Here is a 26148-nt window from a genome sequence, read left to right as displayed (position 1 = left end):
ATAGAAAAGCTGAAATGGTGGTAAGCCAGTAATAGCTATTTATATATTTGAGTAAATGATCATAAAAGATTACATCTGAATCAGAAATACAGTCTGCTACACTACACTTCAGTATCACCACATTTAGACTGATATTTCTTCAAATTATGAAGTAAATTGTAAATGCTTTGGGAAATCATTTAAGTAGTGCAGTGCAACCTTAGTGCTTACCTTCTACAGGTTTAGTGATTATCCCTGTCATACCTCCAACAACACCCTAAAAAGAAGAAGATGATTAAGTTCCTACATAGAGACAGGAATGCTATAGACCAATAGGGCTATAGTCCAGTCATGTCACAAATACTGCTAAACCAGGGTATTTTTGGTTTTGTTTTTCACTTCAAATTTTTAAGAACATTATAAATGAGGGGAAGAAGAGAAGGGGGAAACCTAAAATGGATGATGATACATTTATGCTGGCAAGAAATACTAAGAAATCTTTTGTACAGTCATCAAACTTGTAATAATTAAGGAATTCACCATTTCATTTTCACTTTTCAGTGGAAGTTGACAGAATTCCCAGTCATGAGTAAGTGATACCAAGTGTTCAAGCTAAATTAACATTCAATTACTCCCTGGAAGACCGTAAAGGTAAAATAGTTTTATGACACCTAACTAGAAGAATAAAAAAAATCCACTGAGGTAGCTTCCAAGCTTTCAGAACATACTGCCCAGTTGTCTTTTTATTTATGGTTACTTAGAAATACATTGACTGTAGTTTGAATGGAAAGTGATCTAATTTATTACAAGATTTAATCTGCATTCAGATAATACAGACCTCTCAGTAATTATTTAGATGAGGTTTGTCTCATTTTTAGCACTTCAACTAGAAACAGATGTGATCTCTCAGCAACCAGAAAAGGTTCCCCATTTTAGAGTATAAAAACCAAGAAATACAGTGGTTGCACAGCTTCCTCTTTCTTAAAAACTTCTCCAGCCTAGTGCAATACTTAGTTTTATACACATTCTACTTTGCTTTATGTTCACATTCTTTTAAGGCAAAAATCCTAGTAGTTTTTGTAAGACCTCAACACATAGAAAGCCACTGCTATTGTACAGCACATGCCCAGAGCTCATAATTCACAGACAACTGACCACAATGACAGAATTGACTGCCAGCTAAAATGAGGGCACAGTTACTCTAACTAGGTAACACATTTGTTTAACACTAGTAACAATTTATTTAATTTGTGGGAAAAATTGGTGTTGCATCCTACACTTCTCCTTTCTGAGACTTTACCTTCATTTCTTCAGGCTGGCCAAAAACACAACCTCAAACACTAAAGCTGACACACTGTACTGAGTCTGCCATAAACTGACTGTCTCTTTGTCCCTTCTGTTTAGTTCATAAAGTAATTAATAAAGTCTCCAACTTGCTTGTATATAGTTTTCAAGAGCTGACACATCATAACCTCCAATTCCTACCCGTAAGAAGCCTTTTCCTCCTTTGGCCAGGCTGTCACCAAAGTCTTTTGGCTGTCGACTCATTTCCTCTCTCCGTTTCTGCTGAAATTCTTTATCCATGGTAATAGCAGCCAAGCCCTTTCCAACAGAACCAGTGATCCTAGACACTACGCCTGCTGCACCACCTGATGGAGCAGGGCAGAAAGTAGAAGTTACTCAGCTTTCACAATTTAACAGCAGGCAACACACGTTTAAAATTTCCCTTCACGTTCAGTTTAGATATGACCAATTTACACACTGTGCCTACCATATGTTGTCCATGAGAAGACTCCTGAACCTGGCCTGAAATCCCCACATGCAGCAAAAGGCAACCCTTAAATTGCTTCAGTACATGTCATACAGTATCCTCAATGGAAAGACATTTTCTCTAAATACACATAGCTACGTAAAAATCCAAGGTAACTGAAGCAGTACGTGGCCCTAAGAACACTTCTCAGGCTTCTCCAGATATTTTAGGACAATTTGAATCATCTTCTGTAGTCATTCACAGCATCTTACATATTCAGGTATGCATGCAATGTTTCCCAGTTTGTCTGCTCAGTCTACAAAACAGACATTCAGATTGTCTCAAATTAGTTAAGTCTGAATGATATGTATCAAAAATACTGGCAACAGGATCTGACAAACCAGAATACTTACAAAAGAAAGTACCATATAAATATTTTAAAATGTAGCTTTCCCTTCGAAGCAAGAAGGAAAAATCTAAATGCAATTCATGAGTTAACCTAGTTTACTAAAACAGCAATAATTTGATACATACCCACTGTGTGTCCAAGAAGACTTCTAAAACCAATTACAAAGCCTTCAGCAAATTCCTCAGGTCCTTGAACAGCACCCTAAAAAAAAAAACCAAAAAACAACCCAACTTATTTTGAATAGCAATAAACTGTATTTTAAGTATCTGTTTAAAGAAAAACTAGCAACACCTTCACAGTTGATGAAAGTAAGGCCATTTGCATATGTCACTTCTTTAAAGTTGACATAAAAGTTTACTGCTTTTTTTAACTGTTGAGGGTGTAGAGTGCAGTGACAACAAAACTACAACCCTACTATTCATACACAGTAGAAAAAATCAGGAAGTCATACCTGGAAAGGCTCATAGAAGAAAGCTTCTACACCCTCAGACAAGCCTCTGATCAAGCCGAATGGATTTCCAAGTACATCTAACCCAAGTACAAGGACATACATCTGTTTCAGGAACTAAATAATGGGGGGAAGGTAAAAAAAGCACTGTTACTATAGCTATAAATAGTTCCATGTTAGAACCCAAGACAACCCAAGCAAAGTGATAAGAGTATTCAATTACATACTCTTACCAGAATAAACAGAGCCTCAGGGAAAAAGTGTCATATAGATATGAATAGCAATTAGAATACTTTGTTGAAGAAAAATACAATTAAGAAGAACAGACTCAATTGCTTAGAATTCTTGAAATCATTTTGGGATGCTTTTGTATTTACAACATTTTCATAATAAGCCACTATATTTGTATTTTAGATCTAAGAACTAAAAAAATAGCCGCTTTTAGAGATATTCAGCTTTTCTCTCATTTTCCACATGCTGCAAGATGCCCAAAATCTAACACAAAGGCTTGACTAAACAAGCTTACTTGTTCACTATAATGTCTAACAACTCTCTTCATCAGTTGGTCTCTCTTGTAGAACTGGTATTTAATTTCAAAGAAAGCCAGTCTGAAAGACAAGTAAGAACACATTAGTTAGAGATTCACTTTCTCCTTCTAAATTTCTTACTTTTTCATTATCTTCATATAATCCTGAAGCCCTGTTCTCTTAAAAAGGAGCCTAAGCTCCTCCCTCTCCTTTCCCACAGCTTGAACACATTTATACTATAGTGAGCCTGCAAAGTTTGTAATGGACCCCATTATTAAATGTAGAGTAGCTTTATTCAAAATATTAAAAATTAATATTCTTTATGAAATTACTTGAAAATAAGATCATCCACATCTGTCAGAGTAGCTCCAATACTTTTCAACAGCAAATTCAGAGAATGGATGGCTATCATTTCTTCCTCTTTATCAGATGCTTCTCCACCAGAAGCCAGAGACAGACTCAAATGCAACTGTCAAGATAAAAATAAGTAAAATAAGCCAAATCAAGAGAGAAAAGACACACTAGACAGGTTGTGGGCTGTGCATGTAAACAAACCAATGGCAAAACTGATATATTTTTACTCACTTTAAGGAAATATACAACTTCAAAAAAGACAGCATTATTTGTATTTTCAGAGAAATGTCAAATTGTCCTAAAGTTGAATTTTTATTATGTTTACAGCTTTAAAATTATTTGTAAACAATGAGAGAAATAACATGTTAACTAGGTGAAGGTTAATTCCCAGGTTTTAAATTCTGATTTACTTCAATAACTTGTGTATTTTTGCAATTAGTCAGTCTTTTGGGGAAACACATGAACTTCAGACAGCCATCTCTTACACTGTAAAAGAAATCCACACATTTTGATTAAGGATAAACAGGGCAACAGAAAATTATTTATCTTCTCCTTTGTTCATAACCAATACTTCTCCCTCCCGCTTGCTAAAATGAGAGCACAGCAGCCAACCTGAATGATTTCACTTTCTCAAGACTCCCAATTTTCATCTTTTCCAAAAGGCCACACCACAGTAGACAGGCCTCAGACCACCCAGCACACCAGAGAGCTCTCTTGGGAGCCATTTTGTACTGAGCACCCTGGGAATGAGTACCCTGATTGACCCATTTGGGTCACCTGAACCACCCTCTCCTCCCATAGCCTCAGCTGCTCCTCATTCTCACTGCCACATCAACAGCCTGGCAGCTGCTGGTGCTGTCCTAGACAGGTTTTTTCTACCCTGTTTGTCTCAAAGCAGGACACCCTCTAAGCTCAACAAGCTCCAGGGACCTCGAGGCTCCACTCGGCACCCAAGGAAGAGCCTGGCCCTCCTGTCTTGGGAGTTTAGAATACTGAAATGTGTCACTGAAGTAAGGTGAAAAACAGGAGAGAAAAAGAAGCCCATTCCTGTACTTCACAGGCAGCACTTGCTAAATAAAGATGTAAAAGAGACTGAAAATAACAACCACCTCTTCAACAGCTGTAAACAGACTAGCTAGAGAGTAACATTAAAATACAGTGTCTTCCTCCTCTGGTGTTTTCCGTGGCTTCACAGTCTTACAGGTTTATAAGCAAAGTCATAATAGAAAATAAATAACACAAGAATTTAAGTGTACCATAACAGATATTTAGTGGATTAAGTGAAAATTAAGTGAAAAAAAAGTGTGAGAATTTAATAACTTGTATTGGGGTTTATGTCTGTCTTTTATACATTATATTAAAAAAAAAAAAGTCTTATTTGATCTGATAGCCTTACGACAGCATTCTTTTGATTCAGAATAATTTATAGTTACTGATGATCCTTCTTCCCTTGCTCCAAAAAATCAGCTGGTTCAAGAGAGTAATGAAGACAAGCCCATGAAAGTATATTTTATTACAGTTTACCATAGATTGCTTGGATACCTTCAGATCAGCATGTTATCTGGCTTTACTCATTATTATGCACATTGAATCATCACATTTAGCAAAGGTTAAGGGTCTGTTCATGCTCATGGGGAACTAAATGTTTTCCAACAAAGTATTAAGTTCAAGAGAATGTTAAAAAATTACCAGTAGAAAGACAGTATGGAGACTACAGTTACCCTGAAGGCTGATAAGAGGATTTGTTTACTATAAGGATCGAGGTATTTGATATAAAATGTTTTATTAACCAAAAGTATCTCTACTACATACCTTAATTGGAGAAATATGGAAATGCTCAAAGAAGCTGAGCACTGACACGTCTGTTAGAGAAGACTCCATTAGCTCTGTATTAAGTGCATCCACATCTTGCTGAATTAATTTAGACTAGTTTTATTTAAAAAAAAAAAAATTTCTCATCAACATATATGTAATATAATTACTAATTTTATACAAATATATTTATATTAAGTAACATCAGAAATAGTAATTGTGGTCAAATGTAATAAAACAGTTAGCTAACTAGTTAAATAGCCAGTATCTCCAACACTGGAAATAGATTAATTAACTCTATACACTGGATTATAACTATATCAATACATTTCTTTACTCACAGGTTAAAACAAAGAAAATATACCAAAACAGACACACAAATCCAAAAAAAACCAACCAACAAAAAAAATCCCCAAAAACACAGCAATTTCAGACAGACTTTTCCATTTTATGCTATATTTCCTGACATTCCCTTAAATTCCCCAATCAATTGTTTCACTTCTAAAATAATTTAGAAATAGTAATAACACGAAAAACTTACTAGACTTAGTGGTGCTTTTTAAAAATTTACAAAATTACAATTAATGCAGACAGCTGCATATACTTAAGAAAATTGTAAGAATGACTCTCCTATGCACATTAGGACAAATTGTGACCTTTCTGAATACTATCCACCTATACAAAACTCAGAGCCATGAAAATCTGTTCCTTCTGCTCTCTGAAGACAAGACACTGTAGACTAAAAATTAGAAGTCCACTCCATAAACCCTCACCATATTTCATCCACAACCATTAACAAGAGGCAGCTGAAAATGATGTTACCAGTTATTAAAACCATGAGAAGTCTAGAATATATTTATATGTAGTCAAGCAGCAGTAACTCAGCCCCATCAATTAGTAATGCTTACAGCCAATGTTTAACAGAAATAACAGTGCTTCACTGAAAATTATTTCCTCATTAAAACTGAAAGAACCAGAAAATTACCAGTGTTATCAAAAAGGCCCTATTCTGATAAAATTCAGTTTCTCTTATACTTTACCCTTTGTCTTTCAGCTTCTGGGTCTGTAGATGGAGTGAAAAGTTCATTAAGTGCTCCTAAAAATCCTTGATCAATTTTCAGTGCCATTTCCTGAATAAGAACCATGAAGTATCTAAAATAGGGGGAAAAAACCAGTGTATACTTGTAGATGCTTCAATTAATATCACCTGCTTCCATACATAACTGCAGAGTTTTTATGCATATTTATAGTGCATATAAGATGATCTACAATATCAACTGCCTATTTACAGTTAGAAAGGCTTACCAGCCTCACTACACATTACCATAGATAATTTGTATCTTAACACTTTCAGAATTTACCTAAAATTATTAACCATCTCCAAATGCTTCTTATATTCATACATTAGGATTCCCTGTGCTCCACAGCATAACCTAACCAATATATTTCTTCCTCTTATCCAACTGCATTTCTCCCAAAGTCATATTACTGAGTATTCATTTTATCCAGATACTTGCACTAGAAACCATTAGTTTAACTTTTTGTCTCATTTTTAGTACAAAAACTCAAGACATAGGTTCTTTAGATAATATGTCTGTATTTCACAATAGAATAAATGCTTTGGAGTACATTAGAGACTGTATGAGCTCTCTGTTGTCAGAGCACCCAATAAACCCAGATCTGTAGAGCAAACAGGTAGAGATGCAACTCTCATATTGTAGTGCAAGACAGAAATAATTCTGACTACTAAAGAAACTGCATGACAGTCCTCCCATGTGGTCAGTCCTTACCTGGCAAAAACATCAGAATGTTAAGAACTCAGTCTGAAGTCAAAAGTTGCTTGGATAGGAGAATATCAACTTTAAAACATGGTTCACTTCTAGAATGTGTTAAATCTCTAGTATTGTATTACAACACAGTGTTTAACTCACTTGAATTGTAGTACTTTGCTGTATTCATTGAATCTAGTGATGATGCTGATGTCAATGAAGGGTTTTGGTTCTAAATAGAGAAGAAAAAAATATCTAGGCATATGCATAAAATACATTAGCAAGTTACTGCTTTCAGGGATGGATAAATCTGATATTACTAAGAGCTTTCTCTTACCTGAATCCAAAGCAATTGACTTGGGAGGGGCCACAGGGTGAAATACAACAGGAAATATCGATCCTGGTAATTGATTATCAACCTAAAAATCATTGCATAATTACAGGAATATTTTAATGACAAAAAAGACTATATGGCTTTCAGAATGCTTGAGAAACTTGTTTATAGATTGTGTTCAAGAAGAACATCCTTCTCATTTGGGAGGAAGGAGAAAAAGATGAAAAGGATTACTCTGATACTATTAGGGAGTGTTACCTCTTTAGGTATAACAAGTCAGATGACTGAAACATCCCTTGCACAAGGGATGCTTACACAGGTTCACACCTCCAAAGATTCATTTAGGGGGTCTGCAGCTGATGGTGTGCATTGAGTTTAACAGTGAAAACTACCTTCAGGGAAAAATAAAAATAAAAGGAAAGAAGAAACTCTTCCTCACAAGCTGCTCAGGAAAATCAGCAACAGGGTCTTCAGTGACTGCCCTGCCCTGGGGGACTCTGAAGTGCAGCAGATAGAGAAAAAGATGACAACATAGGTTTCTCATCACTTTCCTCTATGACAAAACATTTTTTTACTAGTGCAGGCTCTAGTGCTCTACTGGTTAATTTAGCAACACAATTAGTACTGACTGGAGCACGATAGTCAGGTGCAAGTGTTGCACACTGATCCACTGTTAAAGCTTACTTGCAGATGTTTTATTGCATACTACTTTTTAGTATTCAAATGTCTATTATCTGCTTTCCATTAGACAGGTAGTTTTTGTACTGAAGATCTCTGAACCTCTAGATACAGTTTCTAGAATACTGTGTTACATGACTACACACCAACTATGGTTAACAAATTTTTAAAAAGACTGAGGTTATTGTTTGTGTGTTTTTCATATGAAAACACCTCTCTTTAGAAATTAACTTTCCATTAGAGCACCCTGCTTTACCATAACCCACAATTATGTGGATTTTTTCCCCTGCTACTTGCAAAATCCTAGGATGGCAGTTCTGCTGTACTTTCCCATCAGTGGAGCATTCACAGCACTTCTGCTACTCTGACAAAGGGAGCAGAGCACCCCATACGTAAGACCTGGGGATACTTCTGCATACAAATGGATGAAATAAAGACTTAAAGGATCTGTTGGGTTTATAGAACATGATGAAAAAGTGTACCTGCAGCCAGTACAACTGAGCACGTAAGCTTCTTTGGTGAGGTGACTGTTTGAATTCCACCTGAATTCCTGACAGGAAGTTGCGCCGGATGCTGCATCTGACTGGGAGACGCATTTCCATCGGAGCCTTGCTGAAATTCACCTGGAAATGTAAGAAAGCAGAACTAAGACACAGTTTAATTAGAGAAATAGTAACATGTTACGTGACTAGTAAACAAATTATCAAATAAAATCTGCTTTTTTCCTTATTTCATGCCCATGTAGCTACTGAATTACTCAATCCAATGATCTGTGTGCAAAGCAATGAAAAACAAGAGGGCAGTCTGATAAGCACATCACACTGTAACTTCAGAACCTCTGTGTCATGTGTCATGTCTTCATCAGTTATATCTTACACTGGCATAACTGAAGATATATCCCTGCATCTGACTATCTCCCCAGGTGATGGTTTTACCTCGATCCTGAAACTTTCTAAGTTATATGAAACAAGTTATATAGCTCTCCTTTATTCCAAGTCAAAGATAACAGCTTACAGACATAAGTTTTTGATACCACATACTCAAAATGCATTACTGATATGTAAAAAACCTAAGTGTTCATACAGCATTCAAATGAAACTATGATATAGGAAACAAGCCTGATTATGCTACTGTAAAATATTTATTTTACTTAAGACAATTCAACATGTTAAATCTATGAAAGGGATACAGGTATATATAATGTCTGAAGAAGCTCAGGTAAGTGAATTAATTTCAGTCATCTTTGAGTGCTATAGGCTCCTTTATCATAACCAGTAATGGGAACTGCAGCTTACCAAAAAGCTCAAAACAAGGTTTCTGCAAAGAATTTAAGTTACACGAAAGAAATTACAGGTTTGAAACTAACATGCAAATATCAACCAATCATTTTTACCACACAAAAGCAAAATTTTTGGACATTCATTCAGAAAATACCTCAATATTGCCTCAGTATTGCCTCAGTATCAAAACACTCCACAGGGTAAAATGTGAAACTATTGAAAGAAGTTTGCTTTTTGTTTATGTTTCTCTTAATGCAGCATCTATCCTTACTTAGCAAAGCAGAAGTCTGTTTTAACTGTTGCACCTGTTCTGTGATCATTTCAACACTAAAATCCCAAAACATACCTCTGTGTTGGTGTCTAGTTTATGCCAGCCTGGAGTGTGGAAAGCACTCTTGGAAAGATACTTTTGGTAGGCTTGTTCCAACAGGTTTATTTGCTTTTGGTTAAATGGTCTCCATTTTTGTCTCCGTTTCATCTCCCAGACAACACCAGAACTGCAAGACAAATAACAAGATTAACAATTTAAAAGTACTTAAACCTTTCTTATGTATGCGAACTATGTAAAAAGGTAATTTTTCAGGTTCAAAAAAACCCTGTTTTCTTTCTTTTCAATAAAAGCTAAGAAACAAGGAAGTTAAATCCTATGTAATAAAACTTAAATATAGGAGTAAAGGAATAACTTAATTTTACTTAAACAGGTTCCATATATATTAACTGCATTTGAAAATGTCCCCTTCAACTCAACTGTATTGCTAAAATTGTAACATGCTGTCAAATCTTGATAATGCAAAATACTTTTACATCTGTGTGCAGTACCTCGTAATTCCTATATAAGAGATTTCTTTTTTGTTTTCATTGTTAACAAGAGAAAGCCCAAGACTATGGATTGACAAGTTTATTTCTTGATCAGGTTGCTCCAGCTCCTCTGCTTGTCGTGCTTTAGAAACCAGGGCAACATCATCTGTGAAAAGCAGCACTCGCTGGCGTCCATCCAGGAAAGACACCCAATGTATCTGAGTGTTTGCATTGTAAGGGAACTGGCCACACTCATCCTGCATTGGGAAAAAAATCAATTCTGTTTTTAGTACATGACAGGAGTAAACCCATGATGCTGCTGTACATTTATGAGCAAGGAAGTTGACTAGCCTACATTCATAGAAGAACTCAGTATGTTTCTTGTTTGTTCAGTTGACTGCACCATGATGATTTGGTGGCATCCTGTATCCCATCTAAAAGATTTTCCTTCAGAAAACTAGGCATTCCAGAAAAATTTGTATATTAGAATAATATTAGATATTATTAAGAAACTAAGGCCCTGACAGTAGAAGAGAAGACTTAGAATCGTAGGTGATGAAAGAAGGCATTAAATTATACACCAAGAAACAGTAAAAACAGGCAATGATTAAGATCTCTGCTCTTTAAATGCAGATACTCCTTATTTAACAAATTTAGTAATTTGCAAGGCAAAACTGAGATAGTCAAAACCCTTTCCTTAAAAGCCCAAAGTAATTGTGAATGTGACCACAATTACATACTAAGGAAATCAGTTTCAAACTAAGAACATTTTTAAACATAGAAGTTTTAACCCAGGACGTTGCTTATATAGTAAAGCCTCCTTTAAATGGTTAACTGCTGGAGTTCAGCTGTGAGAAACTAAATCCATTCCCAGTATAACTGAAACACTAACTTGCTTTCCTGTCCCTTCTTTTACCTACTATTTTCTCTTATCTCTGTGCCTAGTCAACAGGAAAAAAAAAAAAAAAAAAGTGAGAAAAAAATATTCCTCCATCAAGGCTTGGTTCCCCATTCTGTAATAGAACCCTTGCCCAGTCATATCCTAGAGATTCCCTCTTTGCCCCGCTCATTTTCCATCTATAACATTGTTATTTTGCCCCCACTTAACACATTTTCCTATTTTAATATTGCATGAGTTACAAACACTGAAACAGCTCTTATGAAGAAACTCAGAATTTTGCTCCAAGCAGTTCCCATAGGAAGTGAGATTTGCAACAATCAGAGCTTTTCTCCATGTTTAGGGAGATGCCAATGCCATTTGAAGCACTGCTAGAAAATTACTGATTTTTACATGTGGACATAGATATGTGACATTTCTTCTTTCATAGCAAAGAAAATCAAAGAAAATACAGGCTGGAGTTTGTGCTCAGTCCTCCAATTATACGAATCTCAGTATCTTGCTACTTGAGAGTAGGCTCAAAAGTCTCTTGCAGGACGAGACAGATGCAAATTTACTGAAGAAGCTTTTTCCCAGCTATTTTTATTCTTACTATAGTTCTAGATTGGTTCAGCATTTACCTCCCCCATTCTTAAAGTTACCTTAAGTAGGTCTTGTTCACCAAAATTTTGGGCATAGCCCCAGGTCAATTTTCTTGGTTTAGTTGGATCTGTCCATGCAAGCAGGCATGTTTGCTTTGGTTTCAACTCCATTTCCTCTTGTAATCCACTGCAGGTTAAAAGAAAAGGAGCAGTATGACAGCATTCACTGGTTAGACCAGATTGAAGTAGTGCAAGCAGATCACCATGCTATATACTCCACCCCTCCAGGTTCCTGGGGTGAGGCAGGAGGGGACTAGGCTACCCATTCCAAACAAGTCCAACTGCAGCTAGGCCCTTCGTAACCTAAAATCTAGACTCCCATTTCATTCTCTCCACTTTCTCAGACTATGAAGACTGCTAAGAAATAGACAAAAATACTTCATTAAAAGAACATAATAAAGAAGAGGGGGGTTTCTATTTTTCAAGGTACCATAAGAGAGACCTACTTTCTTCACAAAGCATACACTCTGGTTAAACCACCAATGGTCAAATGGTTTTCTTTCACATACCTCTGTTTGTATCTGAGAGAGTCCCATGAAGTATGGTTAACAATAAGAGCTGGAGCAGCTCCCTCATGATAATCTGAGAAGCTTATGACAGTAGAATGCTCAGACACGTTTACATCCACCAGTAAGCCCCCATTCTGGGAAGAAAGTTAGACAGTTCAATATTTGTTCTATGCACAAATTCAAGGTAGAACATCCTAAAATGTCACTTTCAGGTAAGTCTTTAATCAGTCTGTGAAAAATAAAAAAGGGAAATGTACTCTACATGATCTGGTAATAGTAAACTCAAACATATTGGTCACTGGTTTAAAACAGACATCAGTAGCATCCGCAAACTAATTATTAATTCAACTTAAATGAAAAATTTTAATCAACTTAAAACATTTTAAAGAACTGCTTTGGCTAAGTAAAAATTACAGCCAAGCATTCCCTTCCCTTTGTTACAAAACTTATTTTTAAAAACTGCCATTTCCTGTATACTCCTTGAAAATCTGAAAGATTACTCTACACAAGCACACAGCTTTTAAAGGTATGACAAATACAGCAATAATGTACTAGCAAACAGATCACTGAGTAGAAAGGTCCTTTTGATCAAACCTCAGAACAAATAACTCAGGTTTTTCTTCTTAAGGCTTTCAGGATCCTGCTTCCTTCCTATTTGCAAGATACTTCCGAGACATGCACAGCACAATTTTTATTATTGGCTTACACAAAGGAGGTACCTCATATGCTTTCCTTTATGTATAGTCTCTTTGTCTCTTCAGATAGCTTTCTGAAATGCTTGTCTAGCAAGATAAATTGATAGTTTAGCTGTGTTGTCAGGTATGGAGGAGCGGTGAAAGGGGACACATCTGCCATTGAACAAGATGATTCGATGGATCCTCCAGCTCATATCAGAGCAATATGAGAAATTAGACTTGGTTCTCTGCAGAGTAGTAGTAAAACCTCACTACATGCAGGACTAGAAAGGCTTCTCTTGCAAAGCTAAGCCATCTAGTGTCTTAGAACTGGGAAAAAAAACTCCACTATTCTAATTAAGTGCATCAAGAGAATACCAGATCACTGATGACATCTTGTTCAAAAAACTTTAGAGCTGTTTCAGACTTGGAGAGCTAGGTTATGTTCACAGTCACCTCTCTGAGGTAATTTTGATTAAGTATTATTATCTCCAAAGACTTGTCTTAACATGCTACACATATACACATTCCCTAATGCTAGGCTAGGCTGAGTTCTGAAATAATTAAGTTTCTACTAACTGAAATATTAACCATGAACAGTATATATCCAACATGTATTAGTTTATTAAGAAAACAGAACATGCATTCTGTTTTTGGATAACTTTCTAAGCCAACTGAAGGCACCTAAGAAATACTCACTGCAACAGAACAGATGTTAGAGATGTAGCAATGTAACAGCAATAGAGCTGTTCATCTTCCTATAAGCTTGTCAAAACTAAGTCAACTTGACTTCACACAGCTATGAAAACATAAACAGCACTGCAGACTTGAGTCAAGCTTTACTACATTTAATACCATAAGGCTAAAATGGAGTATCAAGAACAGTCCACACACACACACAGTCTCACCAATTCTTCCATCTTCAGTAGAGTGCCATTATCCTGGGCATTAAACAGGAATGGTTTGGACAACCTCTCATAGCCAACTACTCTTACACAAAGTTGACCAGAGGAGTTTTCAGGCCAAAATGGAAGGCACTGTAAACAAGAAAAGTGCTTGACTTTAATATTTCATATATATTCAAAATAGTAAGCCAGCAAGAAAACAGTCTTGTGTGACTAAAACTATTTCAAATGCCTCAGTTCTTACCCCAGTATGTAGTGATGAACATCTCATCTAAATATAGTGACTCAAGGTCTTGATTCATTTACCAACATATGCAAACTATGATGTTTATGTGGCCCTGTGATGTGAAGGAGCCAGGTCATGCCATCAGAAGTGACAGAGCTTCTATAAGAGAACTTTTTCCTCAAGTGACAACTCGAGACCGATTGCTAGACTACAATAACATACAAAGGAAATAAAAAATGGAACATTACCTCTGATGATGTGATATAATTCCATTTATTAGTTGGAAAAGAGCCATTAGGACCCATCTCTCCAACTTCTAGCTCCAGAGAAGATTTGTTTGCTATTGTGTAGAACGGAGTGAAGGTAACTATCCTGGTAAGGTTAAAACTGCTCATTTTGATGCTAACTCCAATCTGTTGAGCAAGGAAAATTTGAGCAAATCATCAAGAACAATGCTAAAAGTCAGAATGGCAAAACAGAAAAGACAACATTACTCTAATTACAATGTCTAGCACACAATATTCCTGTTCTAAACACCTGGAATAACAGAACCAAACAGCATGCTTTACAATCAAACTATGCAACACAACACAACAGCAAAGAGACAGTTTTAGCTGTAGGATTTAGTAGCTGTAGCATTTGTGGGGAAACTCCAACAGGAATACCTGTACAGTAAATCAAGACAACCTAAAATTATTATATTGTTGGAGACCAGTTCAAGAGTACAAAGAAACACAAGTCCCCACATATTTGCATATTACCATAAAGTGTATTCCTTATGCTGCTCATTGTGGAAATCTCATCTTGGATAAGGATGCTGAATGAAGATCTAAACACTAACAAACAATAACAAACTTTGACTGTGAACTCTTATTGCCACTATGTGAGTTAATCATTGTACATTCAAACAGCCTAGTCCCATGCATTTGTTAGATAAACCACATTTATGAATTACACTGAAATGACTGTTAGTGAAACTACTTATTGCCAGGTGCAGACCTAAATAGCTGAGGCATAAAAATTATTGCCCTAGATGTTAATAATTTCCCTAATTTTTACACAGTGCAAGTAGTGACTCAAATGTCTTAAGGAAAAAAAAAAAGCCAAGCCAAAAGAACCCCAGGAGAATGCCACAAAACACAGAAATCTTACCAGATAATCCATGTTATTAGCTGAACACCTAACACACCCATAGCTTCCCACAGTATCAAGGGAAAAGCTACTGGACCAAGTGCTAGTTGAAATACATAACTGGATCTACACGCAAAAAAAAAAGGAAAAGAAGAACATGGTACTTCAGTAAATTAATTTCTTTTTTATAGTTCAGGCATTATAGAGTGCAATTATCGCATGCAGCAGTATAAATTCATTTAAGTGCTTTTAAAAGCTTCTATAAGTTCAGACCAGTTTAAGCATGTAGTATCTCTATTCACATTCTTATTTCTTAGGTTTTGCCTGAGTTCTGGAAACGATGTTACAGTAATAGGTAGCAAAGTAGAGAGGTCCTGTTATTAACATGTGTCAATAGGCTTACACACAGATGGGGAAAAAAAAAAAAAAATCTACATTTTTGTGGTGCTTCAAGAGGAAATAACCAAAAGAACACCTTGTTAAAACTTGTTTCTTCAACCATTTCTTTGCCTGCTGTTGGGTCAAAAAAGCTTTTTAAAAGGAAAGAACAGCCACTTCAGAAAAAACCACAACAGTACTCTTCATTTGACTGTGCAAATATCACATCAATACAAAATCAAAACAAAAGAAATGGACTTAACATAGGACAGAATACTTGCACATTGTCTATTTTGTATGTCCAAGTACCAAACTGAGTAAAACAAAAGATTCCTCCCTTCAGTGGAAAATGCTTCCATGGGAAGATTCAGAGCAACCCTCCTTTTGACTATAAAGCAAGTCCACTCTCCTCATTTACATGTCTACATTGAATTCCTCTCCACACAGGAACAGTCTTCTAGTAGAGTACCCTCTGAGTTTTCAGGACCTAACCACTCTACACCATCAGCCAGCTTCTGGCCAGGATGGAAGTAAGCAAATGGGATGCAGCGCAAAACCTGGGAAAAGTTGCAGTTGACTTTTTGTGTGCCTGCCTTCCCTTATACTTATGAGAAGTACAAATAAGATCAAGAGAGTAGAATCCAAATGAAAGCCTATAGATTTAAATCTAAACCCTAAATTCCTTAGACAAAATGTGTCTTCCCCCTTGAAGAACGACTTTAAAACACCACCACCACTGCCTATAAGAAGCATACCTTATTGTTACTAAAAATATTTTTCTTTTTGAAGGAGAACAAAACAATATCTCTGTAGTCTGCTGGATGCTTGACATGAGTGTCTTCAGCTCGATACTGAAGAACACGGGAAGTCTTGTTGATTATCCAGTAAGGGCTGAACACAGACAAGATCATTCGGCTTCCGATTCGCCGAGTATGTATGTAAAGATCTACTGTCATCATTGCAGAGTGGCATGTGAAGGGGACAGCAAAGAATTCAGGCATCCCATCATGAACTTTGAGATGCCCATGCCAGTCTTTGCCTTGGTATTTTATCAACACAAGCTCCATTATTTCTCCAGCAATTCTTGACTGAAGAACATCTGCAGCACTTCCTTCTGCCAGTTCACAGGGTTCTGCTGTTCCCTGTAGCAAAATTAAAAGGGGAGAATCAAGGTTTTTACATATAAAATTTCCCTGTAGCAAAATTAAAAGGGGAGAATCAAGGTTTTTACATATAAAATTTATGTATTTAAAAACAGCATTTTATTCTTCTCTTGCACATGCTTCACATACTTCAGTATCATATGTCCCAGCCTGCAATCACTTTCACTTGAGCGTAATCCTATGAAGATTTTCTTGAAGGACAGCAAAGCCTGCCTAATTCTAAATTTCTGGAAGGCAAACTAGGTCCACCTTATCATCTGCCTCTATCCCTTCCCTCCTCCATGATTTCCAATGGATTTTTGCAATCAGTTGTTATTCATAAATTCACAATACTAGGTGCAATACTGAACTGGACTGTGCTTAAGATATACAGCCAGGACTTCTTACACTAAAGAATGGCCAAGGCAGAACAGCAGCAGCTGGGCCAAAATGTTTGGTAGTGCACCTTTCCTCAGGCAGTAGCATCCTACAACAGCTTTTTTAATTTTTACTGAGAAACAGTATAATTTACTGTACTGGAGAGTGGCCAAGGAATATGAAGGCAATAAGCACATACCCATCCCATTTCAGATATGGATTTGAATTACTAATTTCTAGCTCATCAGTCTAGGGAATGGCACATTGTTTAGAGCTTTCTTTCATTTCTGTCCAAAATCCTAATGGCACTCTTTCCAGTTTTCCTTGCCTTCACTGGACTTGAGTACTCTGAGCCACAGAAGGTGGAACAAATGCCACAGCCAGTTATGCAAGTAGGATGAAAGAGAACAAACCAGTGTAAGAGTTCTAACTTCTCATACCTTTTCTGTTTACTAAAGTCAACTCAGCTTTCATGAAGAAATACTGGGCACTGAAAATAATTTAAATTATAAAGTCTGCATAGCATCCCACAAATACATCTTCAAATTTCTGTAAGGAAGACCTTGCAATAGTCCTTAGTAAAGAATCAGTGTTAGAATTGAAAGAAGTTGTGTTTTCTACATAGAAGAGAGGCTTCAAAAATTCCAGATTTTTTTAACACCTCTCCCTGTGAAACAATACAATTTGCAAAACTGTAACAGGGTCTCAGAAGACTGTGAAAGAGAAAGACCAGTCCAATACAGGATTAATATTTAAAAAGCAAGGCACAACCAGGGAAATTCAAATTAAAAAGAATTCCCAAACCATTAAATTAATCCCCAGAAGTCCCATAATCCATTCATCAGCTGACTCAGTCATTTGCAATATAAAACACAAAAATCACCATTCACTACCTTACACACAACGTTCACCTCCAGTTCTAAAGAAATACAGTCTTACTTAAAATCAAGCAAAGGATTTACAAAGAAAGCAATAAAGTAACTTACCTCAAGTAAATATCTCAAGGAGTATGGTAGAAGATTCCTCACACTCAGTGTAGGGTAAAGGTGGATAATGTAGGCAGGATCCCACTCCTCTCCATAAGTTGAAAGAAACTTCAGTTCATCAGGTACAGCAGTTGAACTGATTACTAGAGGCAAGAAGTTTGTCTCAGTGGCTGGGCACTGTAACAAGCAGTTTACTTCATTGCTCCTATGCAGCTCTTCCCTCCAGGCAATGTAAGTCATGGACTCTCTGAACTGTCCCTCCAACATTCCTGTGGGTCGAACATACAGATGACACCTGTGGGAAGAAGATAGGTGATGGCACACAACAGCTTTGCACTGACAGCTTACTTCACTCATTTGAAAGTAATTGCTATCATTCTGAAAGGCTATTGCAGGACACTGATTACCTAGAAAAGGTAGCATTTTGGGTTTTATCGCCTAGTCAGGAAGAGTCTCAAGTGGAAATTTAAGCTTCCACATTAATGCTGTATTTGTGCAACAGTCTCATAACTATTACCCCTACGGGACAGAAGAAATGTACCTGTAGGAATGTAAAGGGACATGAAATTCTGCTTCTGGCTTGCATACGCCAATTGGCTCCAAAGACTTGGCATTTCTATCCAGTTTATAGATCATAAATGGGATTGAGAAGTGGTTCTTGACCTAGGATCAAAATGCATACTTTGAATTTCATTTCTATAGTACAAATTTCTGAAGCAAAAACTATGAATAGCAACAGGAAAACCAACGTTAGTAGATTGAATTTAAGTCCCCTGCAAAACAGACTGCTGCATCTTAATAAGAAACACAGTTCTGAAGGAGAACAACAGGCAGGTATATGAGAAAACCGTGCTACTTTTTGCTAAGTCATACAAAAAGTACATATTCCAGCCTCAATGTTGAGGATATTAGAAAGCCAAAAGTTAAAGCTAAAAATAAAATTTTTCATTTATCAGGAAGACATACACATACAGAATACCAATAAAAATCAATGTAATAAATGGAATTTTATACTTAATTTGCCTTTAACTATGATCTCAAAAAAATGCATCAAGGAAGAAAACCAAAATCACTCAGAGAATGCCACCACTTTGAGGTCTTTGGTTTGTGTGGTTGGGTTGTTTTACCTGCAGAGGAGATCGTACAGTAATAACCTTATTTCCTTCTGTAGCATCTATCTGTACAATGATGGAGTCTGAATGATCAACAAGAAGATTTTTTATGTTGTACAGTCGTCGGCCTGATTTGGCTACAGGAACGTTTACCACTTCTTTATATCCTTGAAGTTCTAATCCATAAAAATACACAGAAGTTTTGATTAGGCAAAACAAACCACATTACCATTTTCTATCTGAACAACACTATAGCTCCTCTAAATTCAGCAACCAGCACCAAAGCGCTCTCTGGCAAAAGCATCTTGAAACTGTATTTGAGCAGCATTGAAGGAAACCTTTAAGGTCAAAATACTCTTGACTGTAACTTTATATTACAATTTATATATAGCTCAATAAATACTCTCAACAGTAAACAAAGGTATTTGTTGGGTGAGTTAGCAAAATGCAACATAGAACAAGATCTTTGTATCATGGCCAAGTATCCTTATAAGGAATGGAATGGAAAATAACCCAGAATACTATGTATTAGCAGTTACATCCTATTCTTTTAGGAGTATTTGCTGGCAAAGCTAAAAATAGAAAAATTTTAACTCCTCAACAGTAACCGGGTAACTACAGAAAGCCCAATGGCAGCATGAATCTGAGAAAAGTTGAAGAGGAATTTCAATCCACAAGCCTATGTCTGTATGTGGTCTTTAGGAGGGTCTGTCTATGACTCCACTAGAATGTCTTCCATTTCTCCCAAAAGAAGAGAAGAAATACTGTACATTTCACTGTCTAAAACAAAACTGGAGAGAAAGAAATGAATCTAGTAGAGCCAGTTGACATTTTTTTTAACTGTCATCAGTATTGAAAAGCAGTTTCAACACAATGTACTTCATCTGAATTTTGGTCACATTTAATTTTACCATGTTGACTCCCCCATCTTCCCTTTCTCAACATGCCATAGCACATGGTGTTCCCTAGCATAATACCTAAATTTAAAGAGAAGACGGAGCTTTCTTGCCGGTACAATGCAGACACCTTTCCTCGTTGGGGTGTCTCGAAGGCAGCATATTCCAGTTCCATGTTCTGACCAATTTCTACATCATTTATGTTTTCTTTTCCAGCTGAAGCAACTATCCGAAAATTGGAGCTAGGAATCACTTTGAGAGGAACACCAAGGGCATTTTTCACTATGAAAGGTGCTGTCTCCTTAAAAGAATAGTCAAACGTGGATGCAGTCCCTTCTGAAAATGCCTGTAATTAACAACATGTCTGTCATACATAAATAGCTACAATAATATAAAGGCTTTAAAAGAGAGCTCCTAACAACTACAGTTTCAAGAAAAAGAGGAAAAAAAACCCATATATAGCAATGCCTATGCTTTACATAAAATATTTTAGGAATGGTTATTTCCAGAAAACTTAAGTATTATTCTGTGATTTGCAGTAAATATTTATGTTGCAATAAGCACGGGGAATTTTTTACAGTTGTTGGGTTGTCAGAGAAAAATAAGATACGGGACACAGGAGTCCAAAGCACATTCACCATGTACAAACTCCATGTTCAACAGCAGCTCAGGTTTACAAACATTTCTTTGATTACACACAGGCCGTGCCAACTGACTGCCAATACAGACTTACAGGATAATCAAGTACTAACTTAGAAACTGTCACTCATTTAGATTTGGAAAATAAATAGGCACATTCTGGAAAAATAGCTTGATTCAGTAATCAAAATTTCTCCTTATAATGAGGAAAAAAAGCCTAGGACACTCAGAAGCAAATCACAAGAAAAATAAGGAAAAAATGTTTTTAACACACTGGAAATTCTGCTTCTACAGTTTGAAGGTCAATCTTCAAACGCAGACATTTGTCATGGCTGCAGAACAGTCACTGGCTTGTGATGGGCAACACAGAAAGGCCTTTAAAAAAAAAAATTAAAAAAAAGGACATGCTACCGAAACAGATAATTTGGCACTTTCTGCCTGTAAGGAATACCTTGGCCAAATTACTGAAGACAGAAAGAGAACATTTGGATATTGTTATATTCATTGTATCCTTTGAAGAGATGTTAAATGCAGTTTGTGGCTCAGGAAGAACAATGAAATCATCCCCAGGCATCAAACTTCTGTCTTGGACAGGATTAGTCTTCATCTGAAACAAAAATTTCATTAGGCATAGATTTCATTAACACATAGATTGCTTTCTCCTACATTAAAACAGAAAAAAGACCCTTGATAAACACTTGACATTTCATTAAGCAAGGATAATCCTACTTTAGCTGGTACACCTCAGACACCCTACACAAATGTGGGAATTTTATACTAACATTGAAAGCAAGCAAGTTATTTTCTTGGCCCTCTGTGTGGTTCCACACTACATCTTGCCCATGCACCAGCCAATTAACACTCTTCAGGAAGAACTTAGAATTTCTGAAGACCAATTTTTTAAACTTGCATAGCTCTCTCAAAGCAACAGCATTCTAAAGGTCATTGGTCTGTCACATAAAACATTTAGGAAAACAGCTTTCTAGTCCAAGTTTTTAACATAGTTTCAAGCATGTTTACATACTTCCAGCTTTAAACTCCATTGCTTCTTTCCTCCTTCAATTCGTTCAATAAGCGGCTCCCACACTGCGTAGCTCTCGTTGTAATAATGAACCTAAAGAAAGAATCAAATAAAGTAGGGCACCTAAAAATAAAGGACTGTGTTCCTCCCAATAGGGTTTAGTACTGAGAATATTAGTGAGGAAACAATCAGTCTTTACATTTGGGAGGGCTAGCATTAACTTCTATGGCTTCAAAAAATAGAGTGTAGGTGTCATACATTTTTTGCAAGTGACATCATTTTTTTAAAAATTGACGACCTTGCTTGCTTTCAGCCAGGAAATGTCAAATCTTGTTGACACCTTTGCTTAATATATAGCAGCCTCCCCTACACTGTTTGAGAGAATGATTTTGAGATCAAAAAAACTTGTACAATCCATGCACTTCATTGTACAAGGAAATAGCAAGCAGTCCAAGCAAACTGCAATCTGGTCCACTGGAACAATTCTTTAACTCACAGTCTACACCACGTTGGCACGTCCCTCCCTCTACTGCAAATTCAAATAGAAGCTGTGAACCAAATGGTTCTGGACACTCCCTTGCAGTTATCTTTCTCATCCCTCCCTGCTTCTGGAACCACAGTGCCTTCCCCAGCTCTTGGTGATGAGGTGTGCACCTTCCATACTCTATTAGGATGCGCACAACTAGCAATGGAAGAAAGCTACTTGTACATCCAGTAGAGAATGGAGTATGATGCATTTTTGGTAAGCTGAAAAAAAATGTAAGCAAGATGCAGTTAAACTACTGCACCAAGCAGCTGCACATCTGGTTGTATGAAATTTTAACATGCTGCCTCCATAGGAGATTTACACCACCTCCATTTACCACATCCCAGGGAAGACAGCTGCAATAGCTGGCACAACAAATATGGTGTGATTGCAATTGAAGATGCAAAGAGTTTTCAGGAAAGCCTATTCCAAGTTTAGTGTCATTTGTTATATAAAGTGAATATGCAAAAAAAGTAGATGGAGGGAAGACTAGATTATTACACAGGAGTAACTGCCACTGAAATTGACTACTGATTGCCAAATTTCAGTAAAAAACACATTATGATTAGTCATACTTGCCTGACCACTGAAGAGCTCCTAAGAGTACTACAGTTTGAGCCAGTTATTAATTTAGCACATATAAAACACAATAAAAAGTTAGTTGAACATAATGAAATGTGTGGAAGTGTTTTAAACTGCTAACAATTTGTTTCTACGTACCTCCAGTGATGTATCAGCAGTGAATGCCATCAGAGAGGACCAGTTTTTAAGGACCCCTGAAAACACAGATTCTACTAACAGCAAGGGGACAGTCCGATGTCCCAGACCACATTCCAAGGTGATCTGAACTGATTTCACTAGAATGTCTAATTTCTCTTGTTTCAGAATATGTTCACGGTCCTTAAAAGTTTCTGTTGCTTCTGTGGCTACATCAACGCCAAGAAACCAAGCATTACACTCATCTATAGGCTTCACTTCCCACAAATTCTCAGCAACTTCAGTTGCTCCTCTAGAATCCTCCTCTGTTGTTTTGGGTTTTATGGCAGACATAATGGTCATCACAGTATTCAGAATTATAGGCGAGATCTTCAAGAAAGAAAAAAAAGAATCAACTTAAGGCTCAAAACATTTTAAAACTGATTAACATACAAAATACATGATAAATGGAAATGGCAAACACCTCTTGGGTTCTTCACAGAGGTTCAGATTATTAAATGCTCTTTTAAGACAGGCCATTTAAATTCCAGGCTAAAGAAAACCAGAATTTGTTCAGGGACCTCCTCTTACTGTCCTTTAGTAAAAAAATCTCTCATTTTCTCTATAACAATCTCACAGGCTCAAAAAGAAAAAAAACTAAAATATTAGAATTTTAATTTTTTACTGATATACAGTACTCTCATAAGAGAAGTCACTATAAATCATCCTCCTGCTACACTATAAAACAGAAATTTATCTTTAAGATCTTCTCAAGATTTTCCCTTAGAGCATGTTAGCAGAGTTTCATACACCACTATTTCAATTAGCAGTACAGCACATTTGTCGAAAGCTTTATGCTTTAGGAACAATGTGCTATTGCTTACAGTTTAAAAGCTCACCACAGACCACCTTTTCCAATCCAAAATGCAATATTTGTGAGCTTTTTTTAGGGAGAAGTAGATATTACATTTAAGAAGACCTTGAGTGTAGGCAAAATTAGTTATTTACCTATTAAGAACAAGGTATTTTACAATGTATATTACTCTGCAAATCACTTTAACAGCCTTATATTTACATGTGCTCATGTGCATGATTCTGCTTATGAGTCTCTCTGAAGAGAAAAAGAGTGGTGGCTGTGTCAGGGGGAATGCTTGTTTCATACATTTGAAAGAAACTGGTAAGAGGAACACCTGAAGTATTTAAATTAGTCCTTTTTTCAAAGCGACTACCAAAACAAAAAAGTGTGCAATGATTTTTTCCAAAACAGAGCAGCTCAAAAAAGGATAAATTATTAATTCTGGAATTAAACTAATGGGAAAATAGAAACTTAACTAGCAATTCTTAAATTTGAAATAAATAAATTAAATAAACAACCAACCAAGCTACAGCTTGAGAACAACCCAAGACACTCTTGAAATCTTACCTTTATTGTAAGTTCTTCTATTGTTACTACCACAGTCTGTAACCCTGAGACGTGTGTCATATTTTCCATGACCAAAGAACATGGCCGTATCACCTGAGTGGAAAATATAATTGGATTATAAATATAACTCCTGGAATGTAACCTTTCCAAATGGTCTTCTATTTTTTAATTCCATAGGCCAAAAGTGATGCTGATCCCATAAAATAACAACAGATGCCAAGTCCGTTCCTATCATCATAATTTATGGTACAAAACATGAATTTTCTGAGTGCTACAGATATGCCAGCTAAAGGACACACTTGCCAACAGTTCTTATTATTAAATCCAAATTCTCTTACTGTAGTAACATTCTTGTCTTGTTTTTCTTTGAGGAAGGCACAGGCCAGCACTTTGAAGCCCTTCACTTGAGCAGTCATCCTTTGTGCAAGCTTTCCAGATGCCAGAGAAAAGTCACATTGGAAGGAAACTTTTAAAGCAGGGGCATTAGCATTGGTCAAATTAGCAACAAATACAATTTCTGGATCCAAGATCACAGCTTTTACTGTCATATCTGACCGTACAGGTATTTCTGTGAAAATAAGTAAAAAAAAAATTGAGTATAATAGGTTTGAAAACACGACTACATACACAGTACCTAAACCATGCATAAAATTCCTACAAAATGCTAGTGATAAAAATTTAACAAATAATGTCTCAATATTTTACAGAAATACTTTGCTGAAACTGAATATAACAGTGTCCAGAAATTGGCAGCAAACGTAACGTTTGTTTTGAAGAAACTTTTTGTTTCAATAAGCACTGGCTCTTTCTAGACAAATCAGAACTAGTTTTCTTCTGACTTGATATCTAACCTAACAAACTACTTTAGAGTGAAGATTTACTACTTGTAACTAAATCAGCATTACTTCTTGTCTGAATACCCACTCCGTCTCCAAACAGAAGGAGAGAATCATACTGTATTTATCTCACTTAACAAGACTCTCTAACCTAGCTACAGATCAAGTCATCTCAGTTCTCCATGACAGGCAGCATGGTGGTGTGTGACCCTCCTTGCACACAAGGACTCAACATAAGGGTTACTCATGCCTATTACTAGTTGGAAATGTCAGATTACCATCACTATGCAATGGAACAGGTGCCAAGTTGAGGCTTGGTGCACTGCAGCAAAAGCCAAGAAAGCCAGGAGTCATGGGGTGCATTTGGGCAGTCCTGAGCTGTCCCTGCAATTGCCACTTTCTTGGCATGTGTTCCACATCCCTTTGTCATCACAGGGCTTGTGTATTTCCAACAAAGTTAGAGGAGGCAAAATGAACTGCTGACATCACTAAGTCAGCTCATAAAACCTAAGGCTCAGTTCTAGCACTGCCAAGTTCCCTGAAAGAACGGGAGGGCTGTTGGGAACCCACTAGACAGTAAAACTCACAGATGACCAAAACTCAGGCAAGCCCAACAATCACTGAAAACCAAGCACACAAAAAAACACAAGAAGTGGTCTCTTCATCATGCTTTACCTTCAGTCTTCACCCCTGACTCTTTTCCGTAACTGAACTGAAATAATAACCTACAGTTTCAAAATACACAACTTGCAGAAATAAGGGTAAGACATTCTTCACCACTCATCTTTGAAGAGCAAACTGTCCTTTCTTACTCCCTTAACTACTATCTGCATGGTGCTGTTTAGCCTCAAGATGCTTCCTCTGTGATACTACAAAAGTAAAAATCCTATTTAGTATGAGTGATTTTCACTATTTAGCTCTGCTGGAAAGCACAACTCCACTACTTAATACAGCAGTTTTAGAACTACTACTACTGCTTACAACAAACTATGG

At 36.6% G+C, this 26148-nt stretch overlaps 1 protein-coding gene across 3 annotated transcripts in view; it reads right to left on the bottom strand.

Annotated features, from left to right (window-relative positions):
- The window catches only part of VPS13C (vacuolar protein sorting 13 homolog C), an 84037-nt gene that overhangs the window by 10715 nt on the left and 47174 nt on the right, over nt 1-26148 (bottom strand). For all 3 annotated transcript variants that reach the window (XM_071754909.1, XM_071754910.1, XM_071754911.1), the window contains 28 exons: nt 24658-24887; nt 24320-24412; nt 22921-23286; nt 21678-21767; nt 21105-21260; nt 20096-20360; nt 19134-19294; nt 18548-18669; nt 18007-18301; nt 16256-16642; nt 15144-15248; nt 14240-14404; nt 13769-13897; nt 12187-12320; nt 11678-11804; nt 10160-10395; nt 9687-9837; nt 8543-8683; nt 7386-7467; nt 7211-7280; nt 6320-6431; nt 5280-5393; nt 3446-3582; nt 3113-3194; nt 2590-2703; nt 2264-2339; nt 1465-1628; nt 211-256 (listed from right to left, as the gene is read on the bottom strand). In XM_071754909.1, the coding sequence (XP_071611010.1) occupies nt 211-256; nt 1465-1628; nt 2264-2339; nt 2590-2703; nt 3113-3194; nt 3446-3582; nt 5280-5393; nt 6320-6431; nt 7211-7280; nt 7386-7467; nt 8543-8683; nt 9687-9837; nt 10160-10395; nt 11678-11804; nt 12187-12320; nt 13769-13897; nt 14240-14404; nt 15144-15248; nt 16256-16642; nt 18007-18301; nt 18548-18669; nt 19134-19294; nt 20096-20360; nt 21105-21260; nt 21678-21767; nt 22921-23286; nt 24320-24412; nt 24658-24887 (4350 nt within the window). The remainder of the gene's footprint in view (nt 1-210; nt 257-1464; nt 1629-2263; nt 2340-2589; nt 2704-3112; nt 3195-3445; nt 3583-5279; nt 5394-6319; nt 6432-7210; nt 7281-7385; nt 7468-8542; nt 8684-9686; nt 9838-10159; nt 10396-11677; nt 11805-12186; nt 12321-13768; nt 13898-14239; nt 14405-15143; nt 15249-16255; nt 16643-18006; nt 18302-18547; nt 18670-19133; nt 19295-20095; nt 20361-21104; nt 21261-21677; nt 21768-22920; nt 23287-24319; nt 24413-24657; nt 24888-26148) is intronic.

This window comes from Heliangelus exortis, chromosome 11 (genome assembly GCF_036169615.1).
Source record: "Heliangelus exortis chromosome 11, bHelExo1.hap1, whole genome shotgun sequence".
Classification (NCBI taxonomy): domain Eukaryota; kingdom Metazoa; phylum Chordata; class Aves; order Apodiformes; family Trochilidae; genus Heliangelus; species Heliangelus exortis.
Note: the sequence above shows the minus strand (reverse complement) of the source record. Positions and strands in the feature narration are given on the sequence as shown.